Below are 27,856 nucleotides of genomic sequence, written 5' to 3'. Positions count from 1 at the left end.
CGTTGTTGTATGTGATATATGACATCTATTACGTTGTTGTATGTGATATATGACATCTATTACATTGTTGTATGTGATATATGACATCTATTACGTTGTTGCATGTCATATATGACATCTATTACGTTGTTGTATGTGATATATGACATCTATTACGTTGTTGTATGTGATATATGACATCTATTACATTGTTGTATGTGATATATGACATCTATTACATTGTTGTATGTGATATATGACATCTATTACGTTGTTGTATGTGATATATGACATCTATTACGTTGTTGTATGTGATATCTATTACGTTGTTGTATGTGATATATGACATCTATTACGTTGTTGTATGTGATATATGACATCTATTACGTTGTTGTATGTGATATATGACATCTATTACGTTGTTGTATGTGATATATGACATCTATTACGTTGTTGTATGTGATATATGACATCTATTACGTTGTTGTATGTGATATATGACATCTATTACGTTGTTGTATGTGATATATGACATCTATTACATTGTTGTATGTGATATATGACATCTATTACATTGTTGTATGTGATATATGACATCTATTACATTGTTGTATGTGATATATGACATCTATTACGTTGTTGTATGTGATATATGACATCTATTACGTTGTTGTATGTGATATATGACATCTAGTACATTGTTGTATGTGATATATGACATCTATTACGTTGTTGTATGTGATATATGACATCTATTACGTTGTTGTATGTGATATATGACATCTATTACGTTGTTGTATGTGATATATGACATCTATTACATTGTTGTATGTGATATATGACATCTATTACATTGTTGTATGTGATATATGACATCTATTACGTTGTTGTATGTGATATATGACATCTATTACGTTGTTGTATGTGATATCTATTACGTTGTTGTATGTGATATATGACATCTATTACGTTGTTGTATGTGATATATGACATCTATTACGTTGTTGTATGTGATATATGACATCTATTACGTTGTTGTATGTGATATATGACATCTATTACGTTGTTGTATGTGATATATGACATCTATTACGTTGTTGTATGTGATATATGACATCTATTACGTTGTTGTATGTGATATATGACATCTATTACGTTGTTGTATGTGATATATGACATCTATTACATTGTTGTATGTGATATATGACATCTATTACATTGTTGTATGTGATATATGACATCTATTACATTGTTGTATGTGATATATGACATCTATTACGTTGTTGTATGTGATATATGACATCTATTACGTTGTTGTATGTGATATATGACATCTAGTACATTGTTGTATGTGATATATGACATCTATTACGTTGTTGTATGTGATATATGACATCTATTACGTTGTTGTATGTGATATATGACATCTATTACGTTGTTGTATGTGATATATGACATCTATTACATTGTTGTATGTGATATATGACATCTATTACATTGTTGTATGTGATATATGACATCTATTACATTGTTGTATGTGATATATGACATCTATTACGTTGTTGTATGTGATATATGACATCTATTACGTTGTTGTATGTGATATATGACATCCATTACGTTGTTGTATGTGATATATGACATCTATTACATTGTTTTATGTGATATCTGACATTTTTATGTTGTTTTATGTGATATATGACATCTATTACGTTGTTGTATGTGATATATGACATCTATTACGTTGTTGTATGTGATATATGACATCTATTACGTTGTTGTATGTGATATATGACATCTATTACATTGTTGTATGTGATATATGACATCTATTACGTTGTTGTATGTGATATATGACATCTATTACATTGTTGTATGTGATATATGACATCTATTATGAGAGTCTCACCTGTAGCAATTCTCTGCCCGAGCCTCGTTTCTCCACGTCCATCTCCAGACATCGGGACAGGAAGGACTTGAAGACAAGGGACAACTTCTCCGGACTCTGCAGCTCAGGAGTGCCGTTGGTGGCAATGAGGTACAAGGCCTGAGTCCAACACAGAAATGAAGTACAAGGCCTGAGTCCAACACAGAAATGAAGTACAAGGCCTGAGTCCAACACAGAAATGAAGTACAAGGCCTGAGTCCAACACAGAAATGAAGTACAAGGTCTGGGTCCAACACAGAAATGAAGTACAAGGCCTGAGTCCAACACAGAAATGAAGTACAAGGTCTGAGTCCAACACAGAAATGAAGTACAAGGCCTGAGTCCAACACAGAAATGAAGTACAAGGCCTGAGTCCAACACAGAAATGAAGTACAAGGTCTGGGTCCAACACAGAAATGAAGTACAAGGCCTGAGTCCAACACAGAAATGAAGTACAAGGCCTGAGTCCAACACAGAAATGAAGTACAAGGTCTGGGTCCAACACAGAAATGAGGTACAAGGCCTGAGTCCAACACAGAAATGAAGTACAAGGCCTGAGTCCAACACAGAAATGAGGTAGAAGGTCTGAGTCCAACACAGAAATGAAGTACAAGGTCTGGGTCCAACACATAAATGTGGTACAAGGCCTGAGTCCAACACAGAAATGAGGTACAAGGTCTGAGTCCAACACAGAAATGAGGTACAAGGTCTGAGTCCAACACAGAAATGAAGTACAAGGCCTGAGTTCAACACAGAAATGAGGTACAAGGCCTGAGTCCAACACAGAAATGAAGTACTAGGCCTGAGTCCAACACAGAAATGAGGTACAAGGCCTGAGTCCAACACAGAAATGAAGTACAAGGCCTGAGTCCAACACAGAAATGAGGTACAAGGCCTGAGTCTAACACAGAAATTAGGTACAAGGTCTGAGTCCAACACAGAAATGAGGTACAAGGTCTGAGTCCAACACAGAAATGAAGTACAAGGCCTGAGTCCAACACAGAAATGAAGTACAAGGCCTGAGTCCAACACAGAAATGAGGTAGAAGGCCTGAGTCCAACACAGAAATGAGGTACAAGGCCTGAGTCCGACACAGAAATGAAGTACAAGGCCTGAGTCCAACACAGAAATGAAGTACAAGGCCTGGGTCCAACACAGAAATGAAGTACAAGGCCTGAGTCCAACACAGAAATGAAGTACAAGGCCTGAGTCCAACACAGAAATGAGGTACAAGGCCTGACTCCAACACAGAAATGAAGTACAAGGCCTGGGTCCAACACAGAAATGAGGTACAAGGCCTGAGTCCAACACAGAAATGAGGTACAAGGCCTGAGTCCAACACAGAAATGAAGTACAAGGCCTGAGTCCAACACAGAAATAAGGTACAAGGCCTGAGTCCAACACAGAAATGAGGTAGAAGGTCTGAGTCCAACACAGAAATGAGGTACAAGGCCTGGGTCCAACACAGAAATGAAGTACAAGGCCTGAGTCCAACACAGAAATGAAGTACAAGGCTTGAGTCCAACACAGAAATGAGGTACAAGGCCTGAGTCCAACACAGAAATGAAGTACAAGGTCTGGGTCCAACACAGAAATGAGGTACAAGGCCTGAGTCCAACACAGAAATGAAGTACAAGGCCTGAGTCCAACACAGAAATGAGGTAGAAGGTCTGAGTCCAACACAGAAATGAAGTACAAGGCCTGAGTCCAACACAGAAATGAGGTACAAGGACTGAGTCCAACACAGAAATGAAGTACAAGGTCTGGGTCCAACACATAAATGTGGTACAAGGCCTGAGTCCAACACAGAAATGAGGTACAAGGTCTGAGTCCAACACAGAAATGAGGTACAAGGTCTGAGTCCAACACAGAAATGAAGTACAAGGCCTGAGTTCAACACAGAAATGAGGTACAAGGCCTGAGTCCAACACAGAAATGAAGTACTAGGCCTGAGTCCAACACAGAAATGAGGTACAAGGCCTGAGTCCAACACAGAAATGAAGTACAAGGCCTGAGTCCAACACAGAAATGAGGTACAAGGCCTGAGTCTAACACAGAAATTAGGTACAAGGTCTGAGTCCAACACAGAAATGAGGTACAAGGTCTGAGTCCAACACAGAAATGAAGTACAAGGCCTGAGTCCAACACAGAAATGAAGTACAAGGCCTGAGTCCAACACAGAAATGAGGTAGAAGGCCTGAGTCCAACACAGAAATGAGGTACAAGGCCTGAGTCCAACACAGAAATGAAGTACAAGGCCTGGGTCCAACACAGAAATGAAGTACAAGGCCTGAGTCCAACACAGAAATGAAGTACAAGGCCTGAGTCCAACACAGAAATGAGGTACAAGGCCTGACTCCAACACAGAAATGAAGTACAAGGCCTGAGTCCAACACAGAAATGAAGTACAAGGCCTGAGTCCAACACAGAAATGAGGTAGAAGGCCTGAGTCCAACACAGAAATGAGGTACAAGGCCTGAGTCCAACACAGAAATGAAGTACAAGGCCTGGGTCCAACACAGAAATGAAGTACAAGGCCTGAGTCCAACACAGAAATGAAGTACAAGGCCTGAGTCCAACACAGAAATGAGGTACAAGGCCTGACTCCAACACAGAAATGAAGTACAAGGCCTGGGTCCAACACAGAAATGAGGTACAAGGCCTGAGTCCAACACAGAAATGAGGTACAAGGCCTGAGTCCAACACAGAAATGAAGTACAAGGCCTGAGTCCAACACAGAAATAAGGTACAAGGCCTGAGTCCAACACAGAAATGAGGTAGAAGGTCTGAGTCCAACACAGAAATGAGGTACAAGGCCTGGGTCCAACACAGAAATGAAGTACAAGGCCTGAGTCCAACACAGAAATGAAGTACAAGGCTTGAGTCCAACACAGAAATGAGGTACAAGGCCTGAGTCCAACACAGAAATGAAGTACAAGGTCTGGGTCCAACACAGAAATGAGGTACAAGGCCTGAGTCCAACACAGAAATGAAGTACAAGGCCTGAGTCCAACACAGAAATGAGGTAGAAGGTCTGAGTCCAACACAGAAATGAAGTACAAGGCCTGAGTCCAACACAGAAATGAGGTACAAGGACTGAGTCCAACACAGAAATGAAGTACAAGGTCTGGGTCCAACACATAAATGTGGTACAAGGCCTGAGTCCAACACAGAAATGAGGTACAAGGTCTGAGTCCAACACAGAAATGAGGTACAAGGTCTGAGTCCAACACAGAAATTAAGTACAAGGCCTGAGTTCAACACAGAAATGAGGTACAAGGCCTGAGTCCAACACAGAAATGAAGTACTAGGCCTGAGTCCAACACAGAAATGAGGTACAAGGCCTGAGTCCAACACAGAAATGAAGTACAAGGCCTGAGTCCAACACAGAAATGAGGTACAAGGCCTGAGTCTAACACAGAAATTAGGTACAAGGTCTGAGTCCAACACAGAAATGAGGTACAAGGTCTGAGTCCAACACAGAAATGAAGTACAAGGCCTGAGTCCAACACAGAAATGAAGTACAAGGCCTGAGTCCAACACAGAAATGAGGTAGAAGGCCTGAGTCCAACACAGAAATGAGGTACAAGGCCTGAGTCCAACACAGAAATGAAGTACAAGGCCTGGGTCCAACACAGAAATGAAGTACAAGGCCTGAGTCCAACACAGAAATGAAGTACAAGGCCTGAGTCCAACACAGAAATGAGGTACAAGGCCTGAGTCCAACAAAGAAATGAGGTAGAAGGCCTGAGTCCAACACAGAAATGAGGTACAAGGCCTGAGTCCAACACAGAAATGAAGTACAAGGCCTGAGTCCAACACAGAAATGAAGTACAAGGCCTGAGTCCAACACAGAAATGAGGTACAAGGCCTGAGTCCAACACAGAAATGAGGTAGAAGGTCTGAGTCCAACACAGAATTGAAGTACAAGGTCTGAGTCCAACACAGAAATGAGGTACAAGGCCTGAGTCCAACACAGAAATGAGGTACAAGGCCTGAGTCCAACAAAGAAATGAGGTAGAAGGCCTGAGTCCAACACAGAAATGAAGTACAAGGCCTGGGTCCAACACAGAAATGAAGTACAAGGCCTGAGTCCAACACAGAAATGAAGTACAAGGCCTGAGTCCAACACAGAAATGAGGTACAAGGCCTGAGTCCAACAAAGAAATGAGGTAGAAGGCCTGAGTCCAACACAGAAATGAGGTACAAGGCCTGAGTCCAACACAGAAATGAAGTACAAGGCCTGAGTCCAACACAGAAATGAAGTACAAGGCCTGAGTCCAACACAGAAATGAGGTACAAGGCCTGAGTCCAACACAGAAATGAGGTAGAAGGTCTGAGTCCAACACAGAATTGAAGTACAAGGTCTGAGTCCAACACAGAAATGAGGTACAAGGCCTGAGTCCAACACAGAAATGAGGTACAAGGCCTGGGTCCAACACAGAAATGAAGTACAAGGACTGAGTCCAACACAGAAATGAAGTACAAGGCCTGAGTCCAACACAGAAATGAAGTACAAGGCCTGAGTCCAACACAGAAATGAACTACAAGGCCTGAGTCCAACACAGAAATGAGGTAGAAGGCCTGAGTCCAACACAGAAATGAGGTACAAGGCCTGAGTCCAACACAGAAATGAAGTACAAGGCCTGAGTCCAACACAGAAATGAAGTACAAGGCCTGAGTCCAACACAGAAATGAGGTACAAGGCCTGAGTCCAACACAGAAATGAAGTACAAGGTCTGGGTCCAACACATAAATGAGGTACAAGGCCTGAGTCCAACACAGAAATGAGGTACAAGGCCTGAGTCCAACACAGAAATGAAGTACAAGGCCTGAGTCCAACACAGAAATGAGGTACAAGGCCTGAGTCCAACACAGAAATGAGGTACAAGGCCTGAGTCCCAAACAGAACTGGACTAAGTCTTGGGACATACTCACCCTGAGAGGGTTCTCGTTGAGATAGGGGGGCTCCCCCTCCACCATTTCTATGGCCATGATGCCCAGGGACCAGATGTCCACCTTGGGTCCGTAGGCCTTCCTGGTCACCACCTCCGGAGCCATCCAGTAGGGAGTTCCCACCATGGTGCTGCGCTTGCTCTGCTCTGGTGTGATCTGAGCACAGAAGCCAAAGTCGGCTGCCGGGGGACAGAAAGAAAGACCTGGTTTAAGACCACCTGTGTGCTCCATGGTCTGAAGGTCTCCAAGTATGAATACATGTTTGGTGTATGAATGTAAATATTAGTGTTTGGTGTATGAATATAAATATTAGTGTTTGGTGTATGAATATAAATATTAGTGTTTGGTGTATGAATATAAATATTAGTGTTTGGTGTATGAATATAAATATTAGTGTTTGGTGTATGAATATAAATATTAGTGTTTGGTGTATGAATGTAAATATTAGTGTTTGGTGTATGAATATAAATATTAGTGTTTGGTGTATGAATATAAATATTAGTGTTTGGTGTATGAATGTAAATATTAGTGTTTGGTGTATGAATATAAATATTAGTGTTTGGTGTATGAATATAAATATTAGTGTTTGGTGTATGAATATAAATATTAGTGTTTGGTGTATGAATGTAAATATTAGTGTTTGGTGTATGAATATAAATATTAGTGTTTGGTGTATGGATATAAATATTAGTGTTTGGTGTATGAATATAAATATTAGTGTTTGGTGTATGGATATAAATATTAGTGTTTGGTGTATGAATATAAATATTAGTGTTTGGTGTATGGATATAAATATTAGTGTTTGGTGTATGAATATAAATATTAGTGTTTGGTGTATGAATGTTCATGTTTGGTGTATGAATATAAATATTAGTGTTTGGTGTATGAATATAAATATTAGTGTTTGGTGTATGAATATAAATATTAGTGTTTGGTGTATGAATATAAATATTAGTGTTTGGTGTATGAATATAAATATTAGTGTTTGGTGTATGGATATAAATATTAGTGTTTGGTGTATGAATATAAATATTAGTGTTTGGTGTATGGATATAAATATTAGTGTTTGGTGTATGAATATAAATATTAGTGTTTGGTGTATGAATGTTCATGTTTGGTGTATGAATATAAATATTAGTGTTTGGTGTATGAATGTTCATGTTTGGTGTATGAATATAAATATTAGTGTTTGGTGTATGAATATAAATATTAGTGTTTGGTGTATGGATATAAATATTAGTGTTTGGTGTATGAATATAAATATTAGTGTTTGGTGTATGAATATAAATATTAGTGTTTGGTGTATGAATGTAAATATTAGTGTTTGGTGTATGAATATAAATATTAGTGTTTGGTGTATGAATATAAATATTAGTGTTTGGTGTATGAAAGTAAATATTAGTGTTTGGTGTATGAATATAAATATTAGTGGTTGGTGTATGAATATAAATATTAGTGTTTGGTGTATGAATATAAATATTAGTGTTTGGTGTATGAATATAAATATTAGTGTTTGGTGTATGAATGTAAATATTAGTGGTTGGTTTATGAATATAAATATTAGTGTTTGGTGTATGAATGTAAATATTAGTGTTTGGTGTATGAATATAAATATTAGTGTTTGGTGTATGAATGTAAATATTAGTGTTTGGTGTATGAATATAAATATTAGTGTTTGGTGTATGAATATAAATATTAGTGTTTGGTGTATGAATGTAAATATTAGTGTTTGGTGTATGAATATAAATATTAGTGATTGGTGTATGAATATAAATATTAGTGTTTGGTGTATGAATATAAATATTAGTGATTGGTGTATGAATATAAATATTAGTGTTTGGTGTATGAATATAAATATTAGTGTTTGGTGTATGAATATAAATATTAGTGTTTGGTGTATGAATGTAAATATTAGTGTTTGGTGTATGAATGTAAATATTAGTGTTTGGTGTATGAATATAAATATTAGTGTTTGGTGTATGAATATAAATATTAGTGTTTGGTGTATGAATATAAATATTAGTGTTTGGTGTATGAATGTAAATATTAGTGTTTGGTGTATGAATGTAAATATTAGCGTTTGGTGTATGAATATAAATATTAGTGTTTGGTGTATGAATATAAATATTAGTGTTTGGTGTATGAATATAAATATTAGTGTTTGGTGTATGAATATAAATATTAGTGTTTGGTGTATGAATATAAATATTAGTGATTGGTGTATGAATATAAATATTAGTGATTGGTGTATGAATATAAATATTAGTGTTTGGTGTATGAATATAAATATTAGTGTTTGGTGTATGAATATAAATATTAGTGTTTGGTGTATGAATGTAAATATTAGTGTTTGGTGTATGAATGTAAATATTAGTGTTTGGTGTATGAATATAAATATTAGTGTTTGGTGTATGAATATAAATATTAGTGTTTGGTGTATGAATATAAATATTAGTGTTTGGTGTATGAATGTAAATATTAGTGTTTGGTGTATGAATGTAAATATTAGTGTTTGGTGTATGAATATAAATATTAGTGTTTGGTGTATGAATATAAATATTAGTGTTTGGTGTATGAATATAAATATTAGTGTTTGGTGTATGAATATAAATATTAGTGTTTGGTGTATGAATATAAATATTAGTGTTTGGTGTATGAATATAAATATTAGTGTTTGGTGTATGAATATAAATATTAGTGCTAGAATATAAATATTAGTGTTTGGTGTATGAACATAAATATTAGTGTTTGGTGTATGAATATAAATATTAGTGTTTGGTGTATGAATATAAATATTAGTGTTTGGTGTATGAATATAAATATTAGTGTTTGGTGTATGAATATAAATATTAGTGTTTGGTGTATGAATATAAATATTAGTGTTTGGTGTATGAACATAAATATTAGTGTTTGGTGTATGAATATAAATATTAGTGTTTGGTGTATGAATATAAATATTAGTGTTTGGTGTATGAATATAAATATTAGTGTTTGGTGTATGAATATAAATATTAGTGTTTGGTGTATGAATGTAAATATTAGTGTTTGGTGTATGAATGTAAATATTAGTGTTTGGTGTATGAATATAAATATTAGTGTTTGGTGTATGAATATAAATATTAGTGTTTGGTGTATGAATATAAATATTAGTGTTTGGTGTATGAACATAAATATTAGTGTTTGGTGTATGAATATAAATATTAGTGTTTGGTGTATGAATATAAATATTAGTGTTTGGTGTATGAATATAAATATTAGTGTTTGGTGTATGAATGTAAATATTAGTGTTTGGTGTATGAATGTAAATATTAGTGTTTGGTGTATGAATATAAATATTAGTGTTTGGTGTATGGATATAAATATTAGTGTTAGAATATAAATATTAGTGTTTGGTGTATGGATATAAATATTAGAGTTGGAATATAAATATTAGTGATTGGTGTATGAATATAAATATTAGTGTTAGAATATAAATATTAGTGTTTGGTGTATGAATATAAATATTAGTGTTTGGTGTATGAATGTAAATATTAGTGTTTGGTGTATGAATGTAAATATTAGTGTTTGGTGTATGGATATAAATATTAGTGTTTGGTGTATGAATATAAATATTAGTGTTAGAATATAAATATTAGTGTTTGGTGTATGGATATAAATATTAGAGTTGGAATATAAATATTAGTGATTGGTGTATGAATATAAATATTAGTGTTAGAATATAAATATTAGTGTTTGGTGTATGAATATAAATATTAGTGTTTGGTGTATGAATGTAAATATTAGTGTTTGGTGTATGAATATAAATATTAGTGTTTGGTGTATGAATATAAATATTAGTGTTTGGTGTATGAATATAAATATTAGTGTTTGGTGTATGAATGTAAATATTAGTGTTTGGTGTATGAATGTTCATGTTTGGTGTATGAATGTAAATATTAGTGTTTGGTGTATGAATGTAAATATTAGTGTTTGGTGTATGAATGTAAATATTAGTGTTTGGTGTATGAATGTTCATGTTTGGTGTATGAATATGAACATAAATGAATTGGTGGTGGTCTGATTACAAATTAGCAGCCATGTTTCCATCAGTCTAACCTAGGACAGCTGTGACTACAAATGTAACTTAGTACCATAAATGTGTTTAATATTATTATTAAAATGTAACTTAGTACCATAAATGTATTTAATATTATTATTAATATGTAACTTAGTACCATAAATGTATTTAAGATTATTATTAAATGTAGCTTAGTACCATAAATGTGTTTATGATCATTAATATGTAACTTAGTACCATAAATGTGTTTAATATTATTATTAATATGTAACTTAGTAGTTTAAATGTGTTTAATATTATTATTAATATGTAGCTTAGTATCATAAATGTTTTTAATATATTATTAACATGTGATTAATTTTACTATTATTAAATGTAGCTTAATACCATAAATGTCTTTATTATTATTAAATATAGCTTAGTACCATAAGTGTTTGCTATTATAATATTTAAATGTAGGTTAAGACCATAAATGTGTCTAATATTATTATTAAATGTAGCTTAGTACCATAAATGTGTTTACTACTATAATATTTCAATGTAGTTTAGTACAATAAATGTGTTTAATATTATTATTATATGTAACTTAGTACCATAAGTGTGTATGCTATTATTATTATTATTAAATGTAGCTTAGTACCTTGAATGTGTTTAACAATTATTACTATTAAATGCAGCCTAAGACCATAAATGTGTCTAATATTATTATTATTAAATGTAGCTTAGTACCATAAAGGTGTGTACTATTATAATATTTAAATGTAGGTTAAGAACATAAATGTGTCTAATATTATTATTATTATTAAATGGAGCTTAGTACCATAAATGTGTTTAATATTATTATTAATATGCAACCTAGTACCATAAATGTGTCTAATATTATTATTATTAAATGGAGCTTAATACCATAAATGTGTCTAATATTATTATCATTAAATGGAGCTTAATACCATAAATATGTCTAATATTATTATTATTAAATGGAGCTTAATACCATAAATATGTATAATATTATTATTATTAAATGGAGCTTAATACCATAAATGTGTCTAATATTGTTATTATTAAATGGAGCTTAATACCATAAATGTGTCTAATATTATTATTATTAAATGGAGCTTAATACCATAAATGTGTCTAATATTATTATCATTAAATGGAGCTTAATATCATAAATGTGTCTAATATTATTATTATTAAATGGAGCTTAATACCATAAATGTGTCTAATATTATTATTATTAAATGGAGCTTAATACCATAAATGTGTCTAATATTATTATTATTAAATGGAGCTTAATACCATAAATGTGTCTAATATTATTATTATTAAATGGAGCTTAATACCATAAATGTGTCTAATATTATTACCATTAAATGGAGCTTAATACCATAAATGTGTCTAATATTATTATTATTAAATGGAGCTTAATACCATAAATGTGTCTAATATTATTATTATTAAATGGAGCTTAATACCATAAATGTGTCTAATATTATTATCATTAAATGGAGCTCAATACCATAAATGTGTCTAATATTATTATCATTAAATGGAGCTTAATACCATAAATATGTCTAATATTATTATCATTAAATGGAGCTTAATACCATAAATGTGTCTAATATTATTATTATTAAATGGAGCTTAATACCATAAATGTGTCTAATATTATTACCATTAAATGGAGCTTAATACCATAAATGTGTCTAATATTATTATTATTAAATGGAGCTTAATACCATAAATGTGTCTAATATTATTATTATTAAATGGAGCTTAATACCATAAATATGTCTAATATTATTATTATTAAATGGAGCTTAATACCATAAATGTGTCTAATATTATTATTATTAAATGGAGCTTAATACCATAAATGTGTCTAATATTATTACCATTAAATGGAGCTTAATACCATAAATGTGTCTAATATTATTATTATTAAATGGAGCTTAATACCATAAATGTGTCTAATATTATTATCATTAAATGGAGCTTAATACCATAAATGTGTCTAATATTATTATTATTAAATGGAGCTTAATACCATAAATGTGTCTAATATTATTATTATTAAATGGAGCTTAATACCATAAATGTGTCTAATATTATTATCATTAAATGGAGCTTAATATCATAAATGTGTCTAATATTATTATTATTAAATGGAGCTTAATACCATAAATGTGTCTAATATTATTATCATTAAATGGAGCTTAATATCATACATGTGTCTAATATTATTATTATTAAATGGAGCTTAATACCATAAATGTGTCTAATATTATTATTATTAAATGGAGCTTAATACCATAAATGTGTCTAATATTATTATCATTAAATGGAGCTTAATACCATAAATGTGTCTAATATTGTTATTATTAAATGGAGCTTAATACCATAAATATGTCTAATATTATTATTATTAAATGGAGCTTAATACCATAAATGTGTCTAATATTATTATCATTAAATGGAGCTTAATACCATAAATGTGTCTAATATTATTACCATTAAATGGAGCTTAATACCATAAATGTGTCTAATATTATTATTATTAAATGGAGCTTAATACCATAAATGTGTCTAATATTATTATTATTAAATGGAGCTTAATACCATAAATGTGTCTAATATTATTATCATTAAATGGAGCTTAATATCATAAATGTGTCTAATATTATTATTATTAAATGGAGCTTAATACCATAAATGTGTCTAATATTATTATCATTAAATGGAGCTTAATATCATAAATGTGTCTAATATTATTATCATTAAATGGAGCTTAATACCATAAATGTGTCTAATATTATTATTATTAAATGGAGCTTAATACCATAAATGTGTCTAATATTATTATCATTAAATGGAGCTTAATACCATAAATGTGTCTAATATTATTATCATTAAATGGAGCTTAATATCATAAATGTGTCTAATATTATTATTATTAAATGGAGCTTAATACCATAAATGTGTCTAATATTATTATCATTAAATGGAGCTTAATACCATAAATGTGTCTAATATTATTATCATTAAATGGAGCTTAATACCATAAATGTGTCTAATATTATTATCATTAAATGGAGCTTAATATCATAAATGTGTCTAATATTATTATTATTAAATGGAGCTTAATATCATAAATGTGTCTAATATTATTATTATTAAATGGAGCTTAATACCATAAATGTGTCTAATATTATTATTATTAAATGGAGCTTAATACCATAAATGTGTCTAATATTATTATCATTAAATGGAGCTTAATACCATAAATGTGTCTAATATTATTATCATTAAATGGAGCTTAATACCATAAATGTGTCTAATATTATTATTATTAAATGGAGCTTAATACCATAAATGTGTCTAATATTATTATTATTAAATGGAGCTTAATACCATAAATGTGTCTAATATTATTATTATTAAATGGAGCTTAATACCATAAATGTGTCTAATATTATTATTATCAAATGGAGCTTAATACCATAAATGTGTCTAATATTATTATTATTAAATGGAGCTTAATACCATAAATGTGTCTAATATTATTATTATTAAATGGAGCTTAATACCATAAATGTGTCTAATATTATTATCATTAAATGGAGCTTAATACCATAAATGTGTCTAATATTATCATCATTAAATGGAGCTTAATACCATAAATGTGTCTAATATTATTATTATTAAATGGAGCTTAATACCATAAATGTGTCTAATATTATTATCATTAAATGGAGCTTAATACCATAAATGTGTCTAATATTATCATCATTAAATGGAGCTTAATACCATAAATGTGTCTAATATTATTATTATTAAATGGAGCTTAATACCATAAATGTGTCTAATATTATTATCATTAAATGGAGCTTAATACCATAAATGTGTCTAATATTGTTATTATTAAATGGAGCTTAATACCATAAATGTGTCTAATATTATTATTATTAAATGGAGCTTAATACCATAAATGTGTCTAATATTATTATCATTAAATGGAGCATAATACCATAAATGTGTCTAATATTATTATTATTAAATGGAGCATAATACCATAAATGTGTCTAATATTATTATTATTAAATGGAGCTTGATACCATAAATGTGTCTAATATTATTATCATTAAATGGAGCTTAATACCATAAATGTGTCTAATATTATTATTATTATATGGAGCTTAATACCATAAATGTGTCTAATATTGTTATTATTAAATGGAGCTTAATACCATGAATGTGTCTAATATTATTATTATTAAATGGAGCTTAATACCATAAATGTGTCTAATATTATTATTATTAAATGGAGCTTAATACCATAAATGTGTCTAATATTATTATCATTAAATGGAGCTTAATACCATAAATGTGTCTAATATTATTATTATTAAATGGAGCTTAATACCATAAATGTGTCTAATATTGTTATTATTAAATGGAGCTTAATACCATAAATGTGTCTAATATTATTATCATTAAATGGAGCTTAATATCATAAATGTGTCTAATATTATTATTATTAAATGGAGCTTAATACCATAAATGTGTCTAATATTATTATCATTAAATGGAGCTTAATACCATAAATGTGTCTAATATTGTTATTATTAAATGGAGCTTAATGCCATAAATGTGTCTAATATTATTATCATTAAATGGAGCTTAATACCATAAATGTGTCTAATATTACTATTATTAAATGGAGCTTAATACCATAAATGTGTCTAATATTATTATTATTAAATGGAGCTTAATACCATAAATGTGTCTAATATTGTTATTATTAAATGGAGCTTAATACCATAAATGTGTCTAATATTATTATTATTAAATGGAGCTTAATACCATAAATGTGTCTAATATTATTATCATTAAATGGAGCTTAATACCATAAATGTGTCTAATATTATTATTATTAAATGGAGCTTAATACCATAAATGTGTCTAATATTGTTATTATTAAATGGAGCTTAATACCATAAATGTGTCTAATATTATTATCATTAAATGGAGCTTAATATCATAAATGTGTCTAATATTATTATTATTAAATGGAGCTTAATACCATAAATGTGTCTAATATTATTATCATTAAATGGAGCTTAATACCATAAATGTGTCTAATATTGTTATTATTAAATGGAGCTTAATGCCATAAATGTGTCTAATATTATTATCATTAAATGGAGCTTAATACCATAAATGTGTCTAATATTACTATTATTAAATGGAGCTTAATACCATAAATGTGTCTAATATTATTATTATTAAATGGAGCTTAATACCATAAATGTGTCTAATATTGTTATTATTAAATGGAGCTTAATACCATAAATGTGTCTAATATTATTATTATTAAATGGAGCTTAATACCATAAATGTGTCTAATATTATTATCATTAAATGGAGCTTAATACCATAAATGTGTCTAATATTATTATTATTATATGGAGCTTAATACCATAAATGTGTCTAATATTATTATCATTAAATGGGGCTTATGTACTGATGTCAAATTTAGGCCAGACGTGTCAGGAAAAATATGTCAATGTATGTTTTTATTATATTACATTTATTATTTTGCACTTCAAAAATAAATGTTTGTACAATTTCTTAGCCATGAATTAGTTTTAGAACAAAAGATGCACCAAATCAAATCCACCTTTGATCAAAAAAATATAAAAATTGCTTCTCATAAATACAAGTGAAAAGTTACAAGTAAAATTCTGCTTAGGGTCTCAATTTTGCCAGGGGCGGCCTTTGTGTGTGTGTGTGTGTGTGTGTGTGTGTGTGTGTGTGTGTGTGTGGGTGTGTGTGTGCGTGTGTGTGTGTGTGTGTGCTTACTGAGTTTGACTGATCCATCCATTCCCAGCAGAACATTGTCACTCTTGATGTCTCGATGGATGACTTGATTGGCGTGAAGAAACTCCAGCGCTTGGAGGACCTGAAGACAAAGACCAGAAAGTGTCATTATTATATGGAACATACACTATATTGCCAAAAGTATTTGGCCAGCCATCCAAATGATGAGAATCAGGTGTCCTAATCACAGGTGTATCAAATCAAGCACTTAGGCATGGAGACTGTTTCTACAAACATTTGTGAAAGAATGGGCCGCTTTCAGTGATTTCCAGCGTGGAACTGTCATAGGATGCCACCTGTGCAACATATCCAAAGTCAACTTTATTATAAGAAAAGTGAAGAGTTTGGGAACAACAGCAACTCAGCCACCAAGTGACAGAGAAGGTCAGCATAGTGCATCCATCCATTTTCTACCGCTTGTCCCTTTTGGGGTCGTGGGGAGTGCTGGAGCCTATCTCAGCTGCAACTTACATAACAATATAATATATGATCCATACCTGCCAACTTTTGAAATCAGAAAAACCTAGTAGCCAGGGTCCAGGGGCCGCAGGCCCCGGTAGGTCCAGGACAAAGTCCTGGTGGGGGGTTCAGGCTTCGCCCCCCGACGCAAAATGATTATTAGCATTCAGACAGGTTAAAATGTTGCTAAAACCATCACTTTTCTATCAGTCACAGTGACTTTTCAAAACAAAAATATTACAGCAAAAATCATATGGGTTGATTGACATGTTTATTCTGTAAGCTAACTTCAATAGTTTGACATTATTTTGACAGTTAATGCCAGTTATCCTGTCAACCTTTCACAAGACTTCAATTTGTTCATTGAAAGTATAAACACTTTTTACAGTAAACAAATGGTAAAACAGTACTAAACAATTCCATTAAAAAAAAAATTGGTGTCATTATTAACTTTCTGTCCAAGCTTGTATAATCTACTGCCTTGTTCAATTGTAAAAAATATTCTGTGCCTAAAATTCACTTTTCTATCACAATGATCATACTGTAAACATGGTAAGCTAACTTCATTAAAATTAATAGTCCTGTCAATAGCATGGAATTACAATTCAAATGTAGTTTTTTTGTAAGCCTTTCAAAAGAATTCAAAATATGAAAAATTAATGAAAATTAATTGAAGCCATCAGACACTTGAAAAGTGGCACATCACATCTCTAATGTAATCATTTGAACTTTTCAACAGAAATAGCACTGCAAAAATATTAAGGACATACTTCTGTATTTTGGTAGTTATGCTGTCAACATTTAACAAGATTTCTTCAACTTGGACTTGAAAGCATAAATAGTATAAACACTTTTAACAGTATAACAGTACTAAACAATTCCAATAGATAACATTGGTGTCATTACCTTTTTGTGGCTAAAATCCAAATTTAGCAACGGCATTAGACTTGTGTTTTTTTGTCCCAACGTGGTCTTTTACATCGCTAATTCCTCCGTGTCCGATCAAAAAATCTTGTCTGCACAAGGTGCAATTCGCGTAGTTTTCAGCCTTTTTGGAACGGATAATTATTCCCGGATAGGCTTTTGAATATTCTTCACGGAATGACTGCAGTTTTCTTTTCGGTTTAAGACTCGTTTGCGATTTTTCTCCGGCTGATTCCGTGATCGTTTGCTCGTTTGGAAACAATGGCAACTGTATGGCGTCACATTAGTGCCAAAAATCCGAGCGCATAAAAACTGTTATTGCGCGCTGATTCTCCACTTCGTGCGCGCGCGACACCATTTTGCGCGCGTGTGGTGTCTTTCTGCGCGCGCGACGCCTTTCTGCGCGCTCTCTGTGTACTCCTGGCATCTCTCCTCGCGCTGTCATGTTTCTTTTTGGCACTTTGGGGGCGGGTATGCTTAGATGGCCCCTCCTTTCTGATTGGCTGTGAGCATTTTTCATATGACCAATCATTCTCCAGCGTAGCAACGTTGTAGCCATCTTACCTCGGACATCTAGCCTCAATCATTACATTGATGTCAATGGTACATGTACTAATGAAATTACCATAACTTGCTCAATTTTCGACCAATTTACAAACGGTTTGCCTTGTTACAAATCTTATTACATGTAGATATGACATAGGATGCTGTACCTGTTGAAATTACCTCTTTCGCTTTAAAAAAAAAAAAGACTTAATTGTGCAACATAGTTGTGTAGGGTCAGTGTTAGTCAGTTCTCTGATTATTTTAAACTGTTTCAGAATACATTATTAAAAGCTATTTTGAACATTTTAAAAACAAAATTCAAAGATGATTTCATTAATTTTATGGCTGAATCAAAAGAAATTCCATAAATTAGAAAACAAATGTTCAAGAAGAAGTGAAAATATAAAATAATGTTATTGCTGGTGGACCAGTTCTGGCTGAAAGATGTGATTATGGTGTTTGTTGTCTTATTATTTATTTGGCTCACATTTTGTATTACCCTGTATTGTGTTTATGTGGTATGAAATAACCTTCATCAGCGCGCAACATTTTTTTATCCACTTCTTCCTCCGTAAATCTTGATACATATTGACGATGACCCGCCCTGCTATACTTCTGATTGGCTCTGAGCATTTTTCAGCGTTTTTTTCGCCTGACCAATCAGAAAGGAGGGGCCGTCTAAGCATACCCGCCCCCAAAGTGCCAAAAAGAAACATGACAGCGCGAGGAGAGATGCCAGGAGTACACAGAGAGCGCGCAGAAAGGCACCGCGCGCGCGCTAAAAGGCACCACGCGCGCGCAAAATGGTGTCGCGCGCGCGCACGAAGTGGAGAATCAGTGCGCGATAACAGTTTTTATGCGCTCGGATTTTTGGCACTAATGTGACGCCATACAACTGGTGCCTCGTGCTTGGCAGCGGTGCTATAAATAGCCTCGCGCATGGCATTCGGAATGGCTCGATAGGAAGTTACGGGAAGCAGTGTCGGTTGTCATTGTTGTTACGCGATTTTGTGAATAAAACTTTTTTTTAAATATATATTTTTAATGAATGAAAAACCGTATTTTTTATCACTGCAACCGTAACCCGGAATAGGTTGATGAAAACCGTACTAATTACGGGAAAACCGGAGTAGTTGGCAGGTATGGAGACTGTTTCTACAAACATTTGTGAAAGAATGGGCCGCTTTCAGTGATTTCCAGCGTGGAACTGTCATAGGATGCCACCGGTGCAACATATCCAGTCCTGAAATTTTCCCCGCTCCTAAATATTCCAAAGTCAACTTTATTATAAGAAAAGTGAAGAGTTTGGGAACAACAGCAACTCAGCCACCAAGTGACAGAGAAGGTCAGCAAAATGCATCCATCCATTTTCTACCGCTTGTCCCTTTTGGGGTCGCGGGGAGTGCTGGAGCCTATCTCAGCTGCAACTTATATAACAATATAATATATGATAATTTCAGTTTAATAATTATATAATAATTATTAAACTGAAATGATTATATATTATATTGATATATAAGTTAAACCATTAATTATGATATAATTATTAAAGTGAAATGATGATATATTATATAGTTACATTAGTGAAATGATTACTGTTGGAATAATTGTTTGTAAGTTATCACAAAAGAAACGTTGTATTATGAATGCTGTCTTTCGAGGCCTAACAAGAGGAAGAAGGCTCGTGAAACGCCACTGTGATTTCAACACGGACAGATGGCAGGATCTGCTCAACTTCCAGAGGAACTCTCTTTGAAGTGTTAAACGAACTCTCTCTGAAGTATTTCACAAACTCTCTTCCAACTATTTGGTAACCGAGGTCAACGCTATTTACGACCCGCTGCCCTCTTGAAGTCGCTGTGGTCAGGAGACGGGAGGGGTTATCCATTGTCCTCCCAACACCTGCCCCAGCTGGATCCAGGAAGAGCCCAAGCCCGAGAAATCCCACTTCTTGGTCTTCAAAGCGACCGAAAACAATGACTGTTTTACATACCGTATTTTCCGCACCATAAGGCGCCCTGGGTTATAAGCCGCGCCTTCAATGAACGGCATATTTCAAAACTTTGTCCACCTATAAGCCGCCCGGTGTTGTAAGCCGCATCTAACTGCGCTAAAGGAATGTCAAAAAAACAGTCAGATAGGTCAGTCAAACTTTAATAATATATTAAAAACCAGCGTTCTAACAACTCTGTTCACTCCCAAAATGTACGCAAATGTGCAATCACAAACATACGTATATCAACATGGACGGAGCTGCGTGAAAAAAGCCACCCGGCCTCTTCGCGTAAACTTAAACTTACCTTAACCACTCGCTCATCTTTTCTTCATCCATCCCTTCGAGTTAGCTTTTATGATGACGCCGGCTGGAAAGGTCTCTTTTGGCAAGGTCTTCCTTTTGAATATCACCATGGGTGGAAGTTTCTGGCCATTAGCATGGCAAGCTAGAACCACAGTGAAGGATGACTTCTCATTCCCTGTGGTGCGAATATTCACCGTACGTGCTCCCGTTGTATCCACAGTGCGGTTCACAGGAATATCAGTTGCTGTGAAATAGTAATCCGTGTGCGGATGGAGAGATTGCGTCTTTTCATGAACCGGATCCCTGACGCTTAGTAGGAGCCATTTTGTGGTCTTTACAGATGTAAACACACAAAGGAAATGAAACGTACGGTATATCCGCGCGCTTTTTCTTCTTCTACGCGGGCGGGTGGTTGCTTACAGTAGAAGAAGAAGCGCTTCCTGTTCTATGGGGGCGGGTGCTTACCTTGGCGGTTGCTTGCGTAGAAGAAGAAGCGCTTCCTGTTCTACCGGGAAAAAAGATGGCGGCTGTTTACTGAAGTTGCGAGACCGAAACTTTATGAAAATGAATCGTAATATTAATCCATATATAAAGCGCACCGGGTTAAAAGCCGCACTGTCAGCTTTTGAGTAAATTTGTGGTTTTTAGGTGCGGCTAATAGTGCGGAAAATACGGTACTTCCCATTCCTGCTGTGACATGTGTTGGTGCGTGAACATTGAACATCTGAATAAATGAGGAGACGAAAACCTTCTTGGTCAGAGCGTGGTGCAGGACTGTACAGAGAGTGCAGTGGCCATGTCTCTCCTCAATATTGAGTCCAAATTGAATTCTGTCTCTGTTTGATTCCTTGCCTTTTGTCTTGTTTAATAGATGTCCTCAGTGTTTGAACGTGACATCTTATATATGATATAATTATTAAAGTGAAATGACGATATATTATATAGTTGCATTAGTGAAGTGATTACATATGATACAATTATTAAAGTGAAAAGATGATATTAAATGGTTGCAGTGATTATAAATCACTAAGTCAAATGATTACAAACCTCTCTGCACACGGCGGCGATCTGCGCCTCGTCCATGCAGGTCTCTGTCACCACGTCAGTCAGGGAGCCGCCCGCCAAGTAATCCATCACCACGAAGAGCTCCTCCCCCACCAGGAAACTACAACAAGCACGAGCACACACACGTCAGCTGTTGGAATAATTGTTTGTAAGTTATCACAAAAGAAACGTTGTATTATGAATGCTGTCTTTCGAGGCCTAACAAGAGGAAGAACGCTCGTGAAACGCCACTGTGATTTCAACACGGACAGATGGCAGGATCTGCTCAACTTCCAGAGGAACTCTCTTTGAAGTGTTAAACGAACTCTCTTTGAAGTCAACGCTATTTACGACCCGCTGCCCTTTTGAAGCAACTGTGGTCAGGAGACGGGAGGGGTTATCCATTGTCCTCCAACACCTGCCCCGGCTGGATCCAGGAAGAGCCCAGCCCGAGACATCCTCTTCTTGGTCTTCAATGAGACCGAAAACAATGACTGTTTTACATACTTCCTATTTCTAACGAGACATGTGTTGGTGCGTGAACATTGAACATCTGAATAAAAGAGGAGACGAAAACCTTCTTCGTCAGAGCGTGGTGCAGGACTGTACAGAGAGTGCAGTGGCCATGTCTCTCCTCAATATTGAGTCCAAATTGAATTCTGTCTCTGTTTGATTCCTTGCCTTTTGTCTTGTTTAATAGATGTCCTCAGTGTTTGAACGTGACATCAGCATACACCTTTACACACACACACACTTGCAGGTTTTGTCCTCACCTGTCCACAAAGTTGACAATGTTGGGATTCTTCATTTCCTTCATGACCAGGATCTCGTTGATGATCAGTTCTTTCTTTGGCTGCTTCTGCAAGTTGATCTGCTTGATGGCCACCTGCACAACACAACATCTCATCAATCACACACACTAACAAACAACACATATTTTTCAACGCACAATTCCTGTGTACTTATGACATGTAAAAGTGTGTTATTGACGAGGCAGGAGGTGAAGATGAAGTTCATCTCCACTTCGCCCAACACTTGTTCACAGCTGTCAGAATAATTGTACCTAAGTTATCTAAGTGTTTCAATGCTGTCTTTGATCTTGCCAATCAAAAGGCTTGTAAAACTCCACTGTGTAGGATGGGAAGCGACATGAAGGTGTCGGTTTCTTTGATGTGTTGTAATCCACAGGAAGATTTTGTCTCGATCCGAGAGCTACAAAGCGGAGAGGAAGCAGGACCTGACCCCCCTCCAGGCACCTTTTTTTTAAACTGTTTTGTAACCAAAGGCGACGGCTGTTTACGACCCCCAACCCTTTAGAAACAGCTGTTGCCATTTAATCAGAGGCGTACAATCTTTCGTCAGAGCGTGGCGGGACACTGTACAAGGGTACAGGTCTACGCGTTTCTCCTCATTGAGCCAAATTTAAATCTATCTCTGTTTAATTCCTTGCTTCTTTGTCTGTTTAATAATCAACTTTATTTATAAAGCACATTTAAAATTTACCACAGGGGTAGCCAAAGTGCTGTGCAATGGACAGGTTAAAAGATAAAACGAGTACCGAGCAAACACAACACAACACAAACAGAACACGATAAAAAATAAATAATTAAAATAGAATAAATAAAAACATAAAAACATGAAAACAGGTTCACAGCAGGTGTATTATGGGGCGCCATTGCAGGATGGATATCACTCAGTGTTAAAAGCCATGGAATAAAAGTATGTTTTTAGAGGTGACAGAGCTTTCGCCGTTGCTGCTCCCAAGCTCTGGAACGACCTACCCCTGAGTGTTAGACAAGCCTCCTCTCTTCCTGTTTTTAAGAGAGATTTAAAAACAGGAAGAGAGGAGGCTTGTCTAACACTCAGGGGTAGGTCGTTCCAGAGCTTGGGAGCAGCAACGGCGAAAGCTCTGTCACCTCTAAGCTTCAGCCTAATAGATGCCATCAGTGTTTGAACCTGACAATAACAGTCTCAGTTTGCCTAAATGTGCCACATTTTGACAGATTTTAAAGCGCCGTGTGTAATGTTCTATATTCTCTGTGAAACATCAAAGTTTTGGTTTTGCTTGCTTACGGGGTACTTGCTAGCATCATTTATTGAACTGGCTGTCAGTTTCAAACACTGATGACATCTATTAATCAGACAAGAAGCAAGGAATCATGCAGACACAGAGTTCAATTTAGCTCATGGGGGAGAACGCATGGAGCTGGACCCTTAGTCACGGTCTCGCCCTACGCTCTACGGTTCCGCTCCTGCGTCCCTCTTTTTATTCAGAGTTCCATAGTCAACATCACTGAGGCCCGCCTCTAAAAGGAGTGGTCGCATATATTATGCAAAGCAGGTCCAGGGCGCACAGTACGTGACGGAATGTGCTGGGGGGGCCTTGTGATTTCGCCTTGTCCCCCGCTTCGTCTGCGTGTTGGCATCTTATCTTCGTTGAGGTCGTTGGAAGTCCTTGGCTGTTAGCGGGCTCAAACAAAGATAACATCTACGGCTGAGGCCCACCCCTCAGACAAGAAGTGTTTGTCATTGCACGGATTAGAAAAGTCCAACTTGAGCACGATAGCTAAATAACTAAAGCAACGGACTTTAAGCATACTAAAGTTAGTGTGATAATATATACATAATTATTCTAACACAGGCGTCAACTTGCAGTCCGCACGTACTTGTATGCCTTATGTGTTACTGCTGCTCATTACACCATGTACCAAGTAAAATAGCTTCGAGGTCGGTAAGCACAACCATAATTATTCCGTACATTAGGCACTGTCAATTTTTGAGAAAATTAAAGGATTTTAAGTGCGCCTTATAGTCCGAATAATACTGTAATAAGATTGTGCTTAATTTAATATTAAATGTGTTACCTCCCTTTCCAAAATTCCAGATATTCTGAACTATTTAAGACTTTTTAAGGCCTGAAAAAACAAAAATTTTGAATAAACCTCAGGGACTCTGTAGAAAACAAACACTCCAGTATGTAGTGAGGCGCAACATAGCGAGTGTAATTGTTGGGAAAAGTTAGTGATTCTGTAAAGTGAACAACTGTACATACAGCAGTGGTTCTCAAACTTTTTTTGTCATCCCCCACTTTGGACAAGGGGGAGTTTTCAAGCCCCACCTGCCCCCATCGCCCCAACAGAGCGCTAATGCCAAGCTTTAACATTTTAAAATTTATTGAACATCAAGTTGTATACATTCGAACTCAATAACATAAAATAACATTAAGTTCAATAATAAATAAAATAACTGTGCAGCTGTGGTATAACTTGCATCAAGTTCAATAATAAATAAAATAACTTCCATCAAGTTCAATAATAAATGAAACAAAAGTGTTATAACTTGCATCAAGTTCAATAATAAATCAAAAAAAGTGTTATAACTTGCATTGTTCAAAAATAAATCAAAAAAACTGTTATAACTTGCATCAAGTTCAATAATAAATCAAATAAAAGTGTTATAACTTGCATCAAGTTCAATAATAAATCAAAAAAGTGTTATAACTTGCATCAAGTTCAATAATAAATCAAAAAAGTGTTATAACTTGCATCAAGTACAATAATAAATCAAAAAGTGTTATAACTTGCATCACGTTCAATAATAAATCAAAAAAAGTGTTATAACTTGCATCAAGTTCAATAATAAATCAAATAACTTGCATCAAGTTCAATAATAAATCAAAAAAAGTGTTATAACTTGCATCAAGTTCAATAATAAATCAAATAACTTGCATCAAGTTCAATAATAAATCAAAAAAAGTGTTATAACTCGCATCAAGTTCAATAATAAATAAAACAAAAGTGTTATAACTTGCATCAAGTTCAATAATAAAAAAAAAGTGTTATAACTTGCATCAAGTTCAATAATAAATCAAATAAAAGTGTTATAACTTGCATCAAGTTCAATAATAAATCAAATAACTTGCATCAAGTTCAATAATAAATCAAAAAAAGTGTTATAACTTGCATCAAGTTCAACAATAAATAAAACAAAAGTGTTATAACTTGCATCAAGTTCAATAATAAATCAAAAAAAGTGTTATAACTTGCATCAAGTTCAATAATAAATCAAATAACTTGCATCAAGTTCAATAATAAATCAAATAACTTGCATCAAGTTCAATAATAAATAAAACAAAAGTGTTATAACTTGCATCAAGTTCAATAATAAATAAAACAAAAGTGTTATAACTTGCATCAAGTTCAATAATAAATAAAACAAAAGTGTTATAACTTGCATCAAGTACAATAATAAATCAAAAAGTGTTATAACTTGCATCACGTTCAATAATAAATCAAAAAAAGTGTTATAACTTGCATCAAGTTCAATAATAAATAAAACAAAAGTGTTATAACTTGCATCAAGTTCAATAATAAATCAAATAACTTGCATCAAGTTCAATAATAAATCAAAAAAAGTGTTATAACTTGCATCAAGTTCAACAATAAATAAAACAAAAGTGTTATAACTTGCATCAAGTTCAATAATAAATAAAACAAAAGTGTTATAACTTGCATCAAGTTCAATAATAAATCAAAAAAAGTGTTATAACTTGCATCAAGTTCAATAATAAATCAAATAACTTGCATCAAGTTCAATAATAAATCAAAAAAAGTGTTATAACTTGCATCAAGTTCAACAATAAATAAAACAAAGGTGTTATAACTTGCATCAAGTTCAATAATAAATCAAAAAAAGTGTTATAACTTGCATCAAGTTCAATAATAAATCAAATAACTTGCATCAAGTTCAATAATAAATACAATAAAAGTGCCACTTTGCAATCTCTGCAAAAAAAAAAGGAGGAGTTATGCATTTGGCAAGACAGGGCAAGTGACAGCACTTTCCCCCAGGAGAGCCACCTTGCTTCACTGTGAAACAGCACGGCTGTATGATCAGCTCCCATTTCCTCACACAGTGCAGAGAACAGTCGCGCTTTCAGTGGTCGTGTTTTGATCAAATTGACCGCGCTCACAACATCTGTTAAAACCTCATTGAGTTCGGGGCTGAGCTGCCTTGACGCGAGTGCTTCCCGGTGAATGACACAGTGTGTGCCCGTCACATTTTTGTTTCTCTGCAGGCGCTGGCTCTGGCTCGACGACCTTTGAGGTGCGAGTCACAAATGTATATATTTGTGTAATTGTGGTCCACACATTAGCCTGCTACCCATCCGCGCGAAAGTTTGTTCCGCTTAGCCCCGCCCCCATTAGTTACTGTTGCTATGTCTGTCAAACTTTCGCTCGTACCGAGAAATATAAAGCCTACAGTAAAAATAAGTACCGGTAATTTCCATTTATTTATATAGCGGATTTCACAGACAGAATCACAAAGTGATTTACAGTGTGTATAGAAAATGAAAGCATAGTAAAAAAAATAATCTAAGAATATAATAATTAAAAAAAAAAATGTAAAGTGAAATTTCCTCCCGTTCCTCGCGCCCCACCTGTCATGTCTCTATTCCCCACCAGTGGGGCGCGCCCCACACTTTGAGAAACGCTGACATACAGTATGTAGAAAAGGAAGAGAAATATTTACCTCTTGACCTGTTGCAACATCTATGGCTGTGTAAACAGTTCCAGACGCCCTGCGAGGGAAAAACAAGGCACAATAATTACAATCAAAGTCCAACTGATGTTTTTTAAGGCCACCAGGGGGCGGTCAAAGGACAAAATCTAGAGTGGAAGCTCAAAAGTCCGACCAACATCTTATCTGTTGGGACTTTGCAAATGATCTGTTCCAGGGTCAAACTGTCATGTTTGTCCTAAAGGAGCTTTGAAACGGACGG

At 34.2% G+C, this 27,856-nt stretch overlaps 1 protein-coding gene across 2 annotated transcripts in view; it reads right to left on the bottom strand.

The window, feature by feature from the left end:
• LOC133571930 (serine/threonine-protein kinase PAK 2-like) overlaps nucleotides 1–27,856 on the bottom strand; it is a 73,415-nt gene that overhangs the window by 2,112 nt on the left and 43,447 nt on the right. For both annotated transcript variants that reach the window (XM_061924466.2, XM_061924467.2), the window contains exons 9-14: nucleotides 27,607–27,655; nucleotides 22,848–22,960; nucleotides 22,078–22,195; nucleotides 16,785–16,884; nucleotides 6,845–7,041; nucleotides 1,889–2,026 (exon numbers count right to left, since the gene is read on the bottom strand). In XM_061924466.2, the coding sequence (XP_061780450.1) occupies nucleotides 1,889–2,026; nucleotides 6,845–7,041; nucleotides 16,785–16,884; nucleotides 22,078–22,195; nucleotides 22,848–22,960; nucleotides 27,607–27,655 (715 nt within the window). The remainder of the gene's footprint in view (nucleotides 1–1,888; nucleotides 2,027–6,844; nucleotides 7,042–16,784; nucleotides 16,885–22,077; nucleotides 22,196–22,847; nucleotides 22,961–27,606; nucleotides 27,656–27,856) is intronic.

The sequence above is a fragment of the Nerophis lumbriciformis genome, linkage group LG29 (genome assembly GCF_033978685.3).
Source record: "Nerophis lumbriciformis linkage group LG29, RoL_Nlum_v2.1, whole genome shotgun sequence".
Classification (NCBI taxonomy): Eukaryota; Metazoa; Chordata; class Actinopteri; order Syngnathiformes; family Syngnathidae; genus Nerophis; species Nerophis lumbriciformis.
The sequence above is the reverse complement of the archived record's forward strand: the minus strand, read 5'-3'. Positions and strand labels throughout refer to the sequence as shown.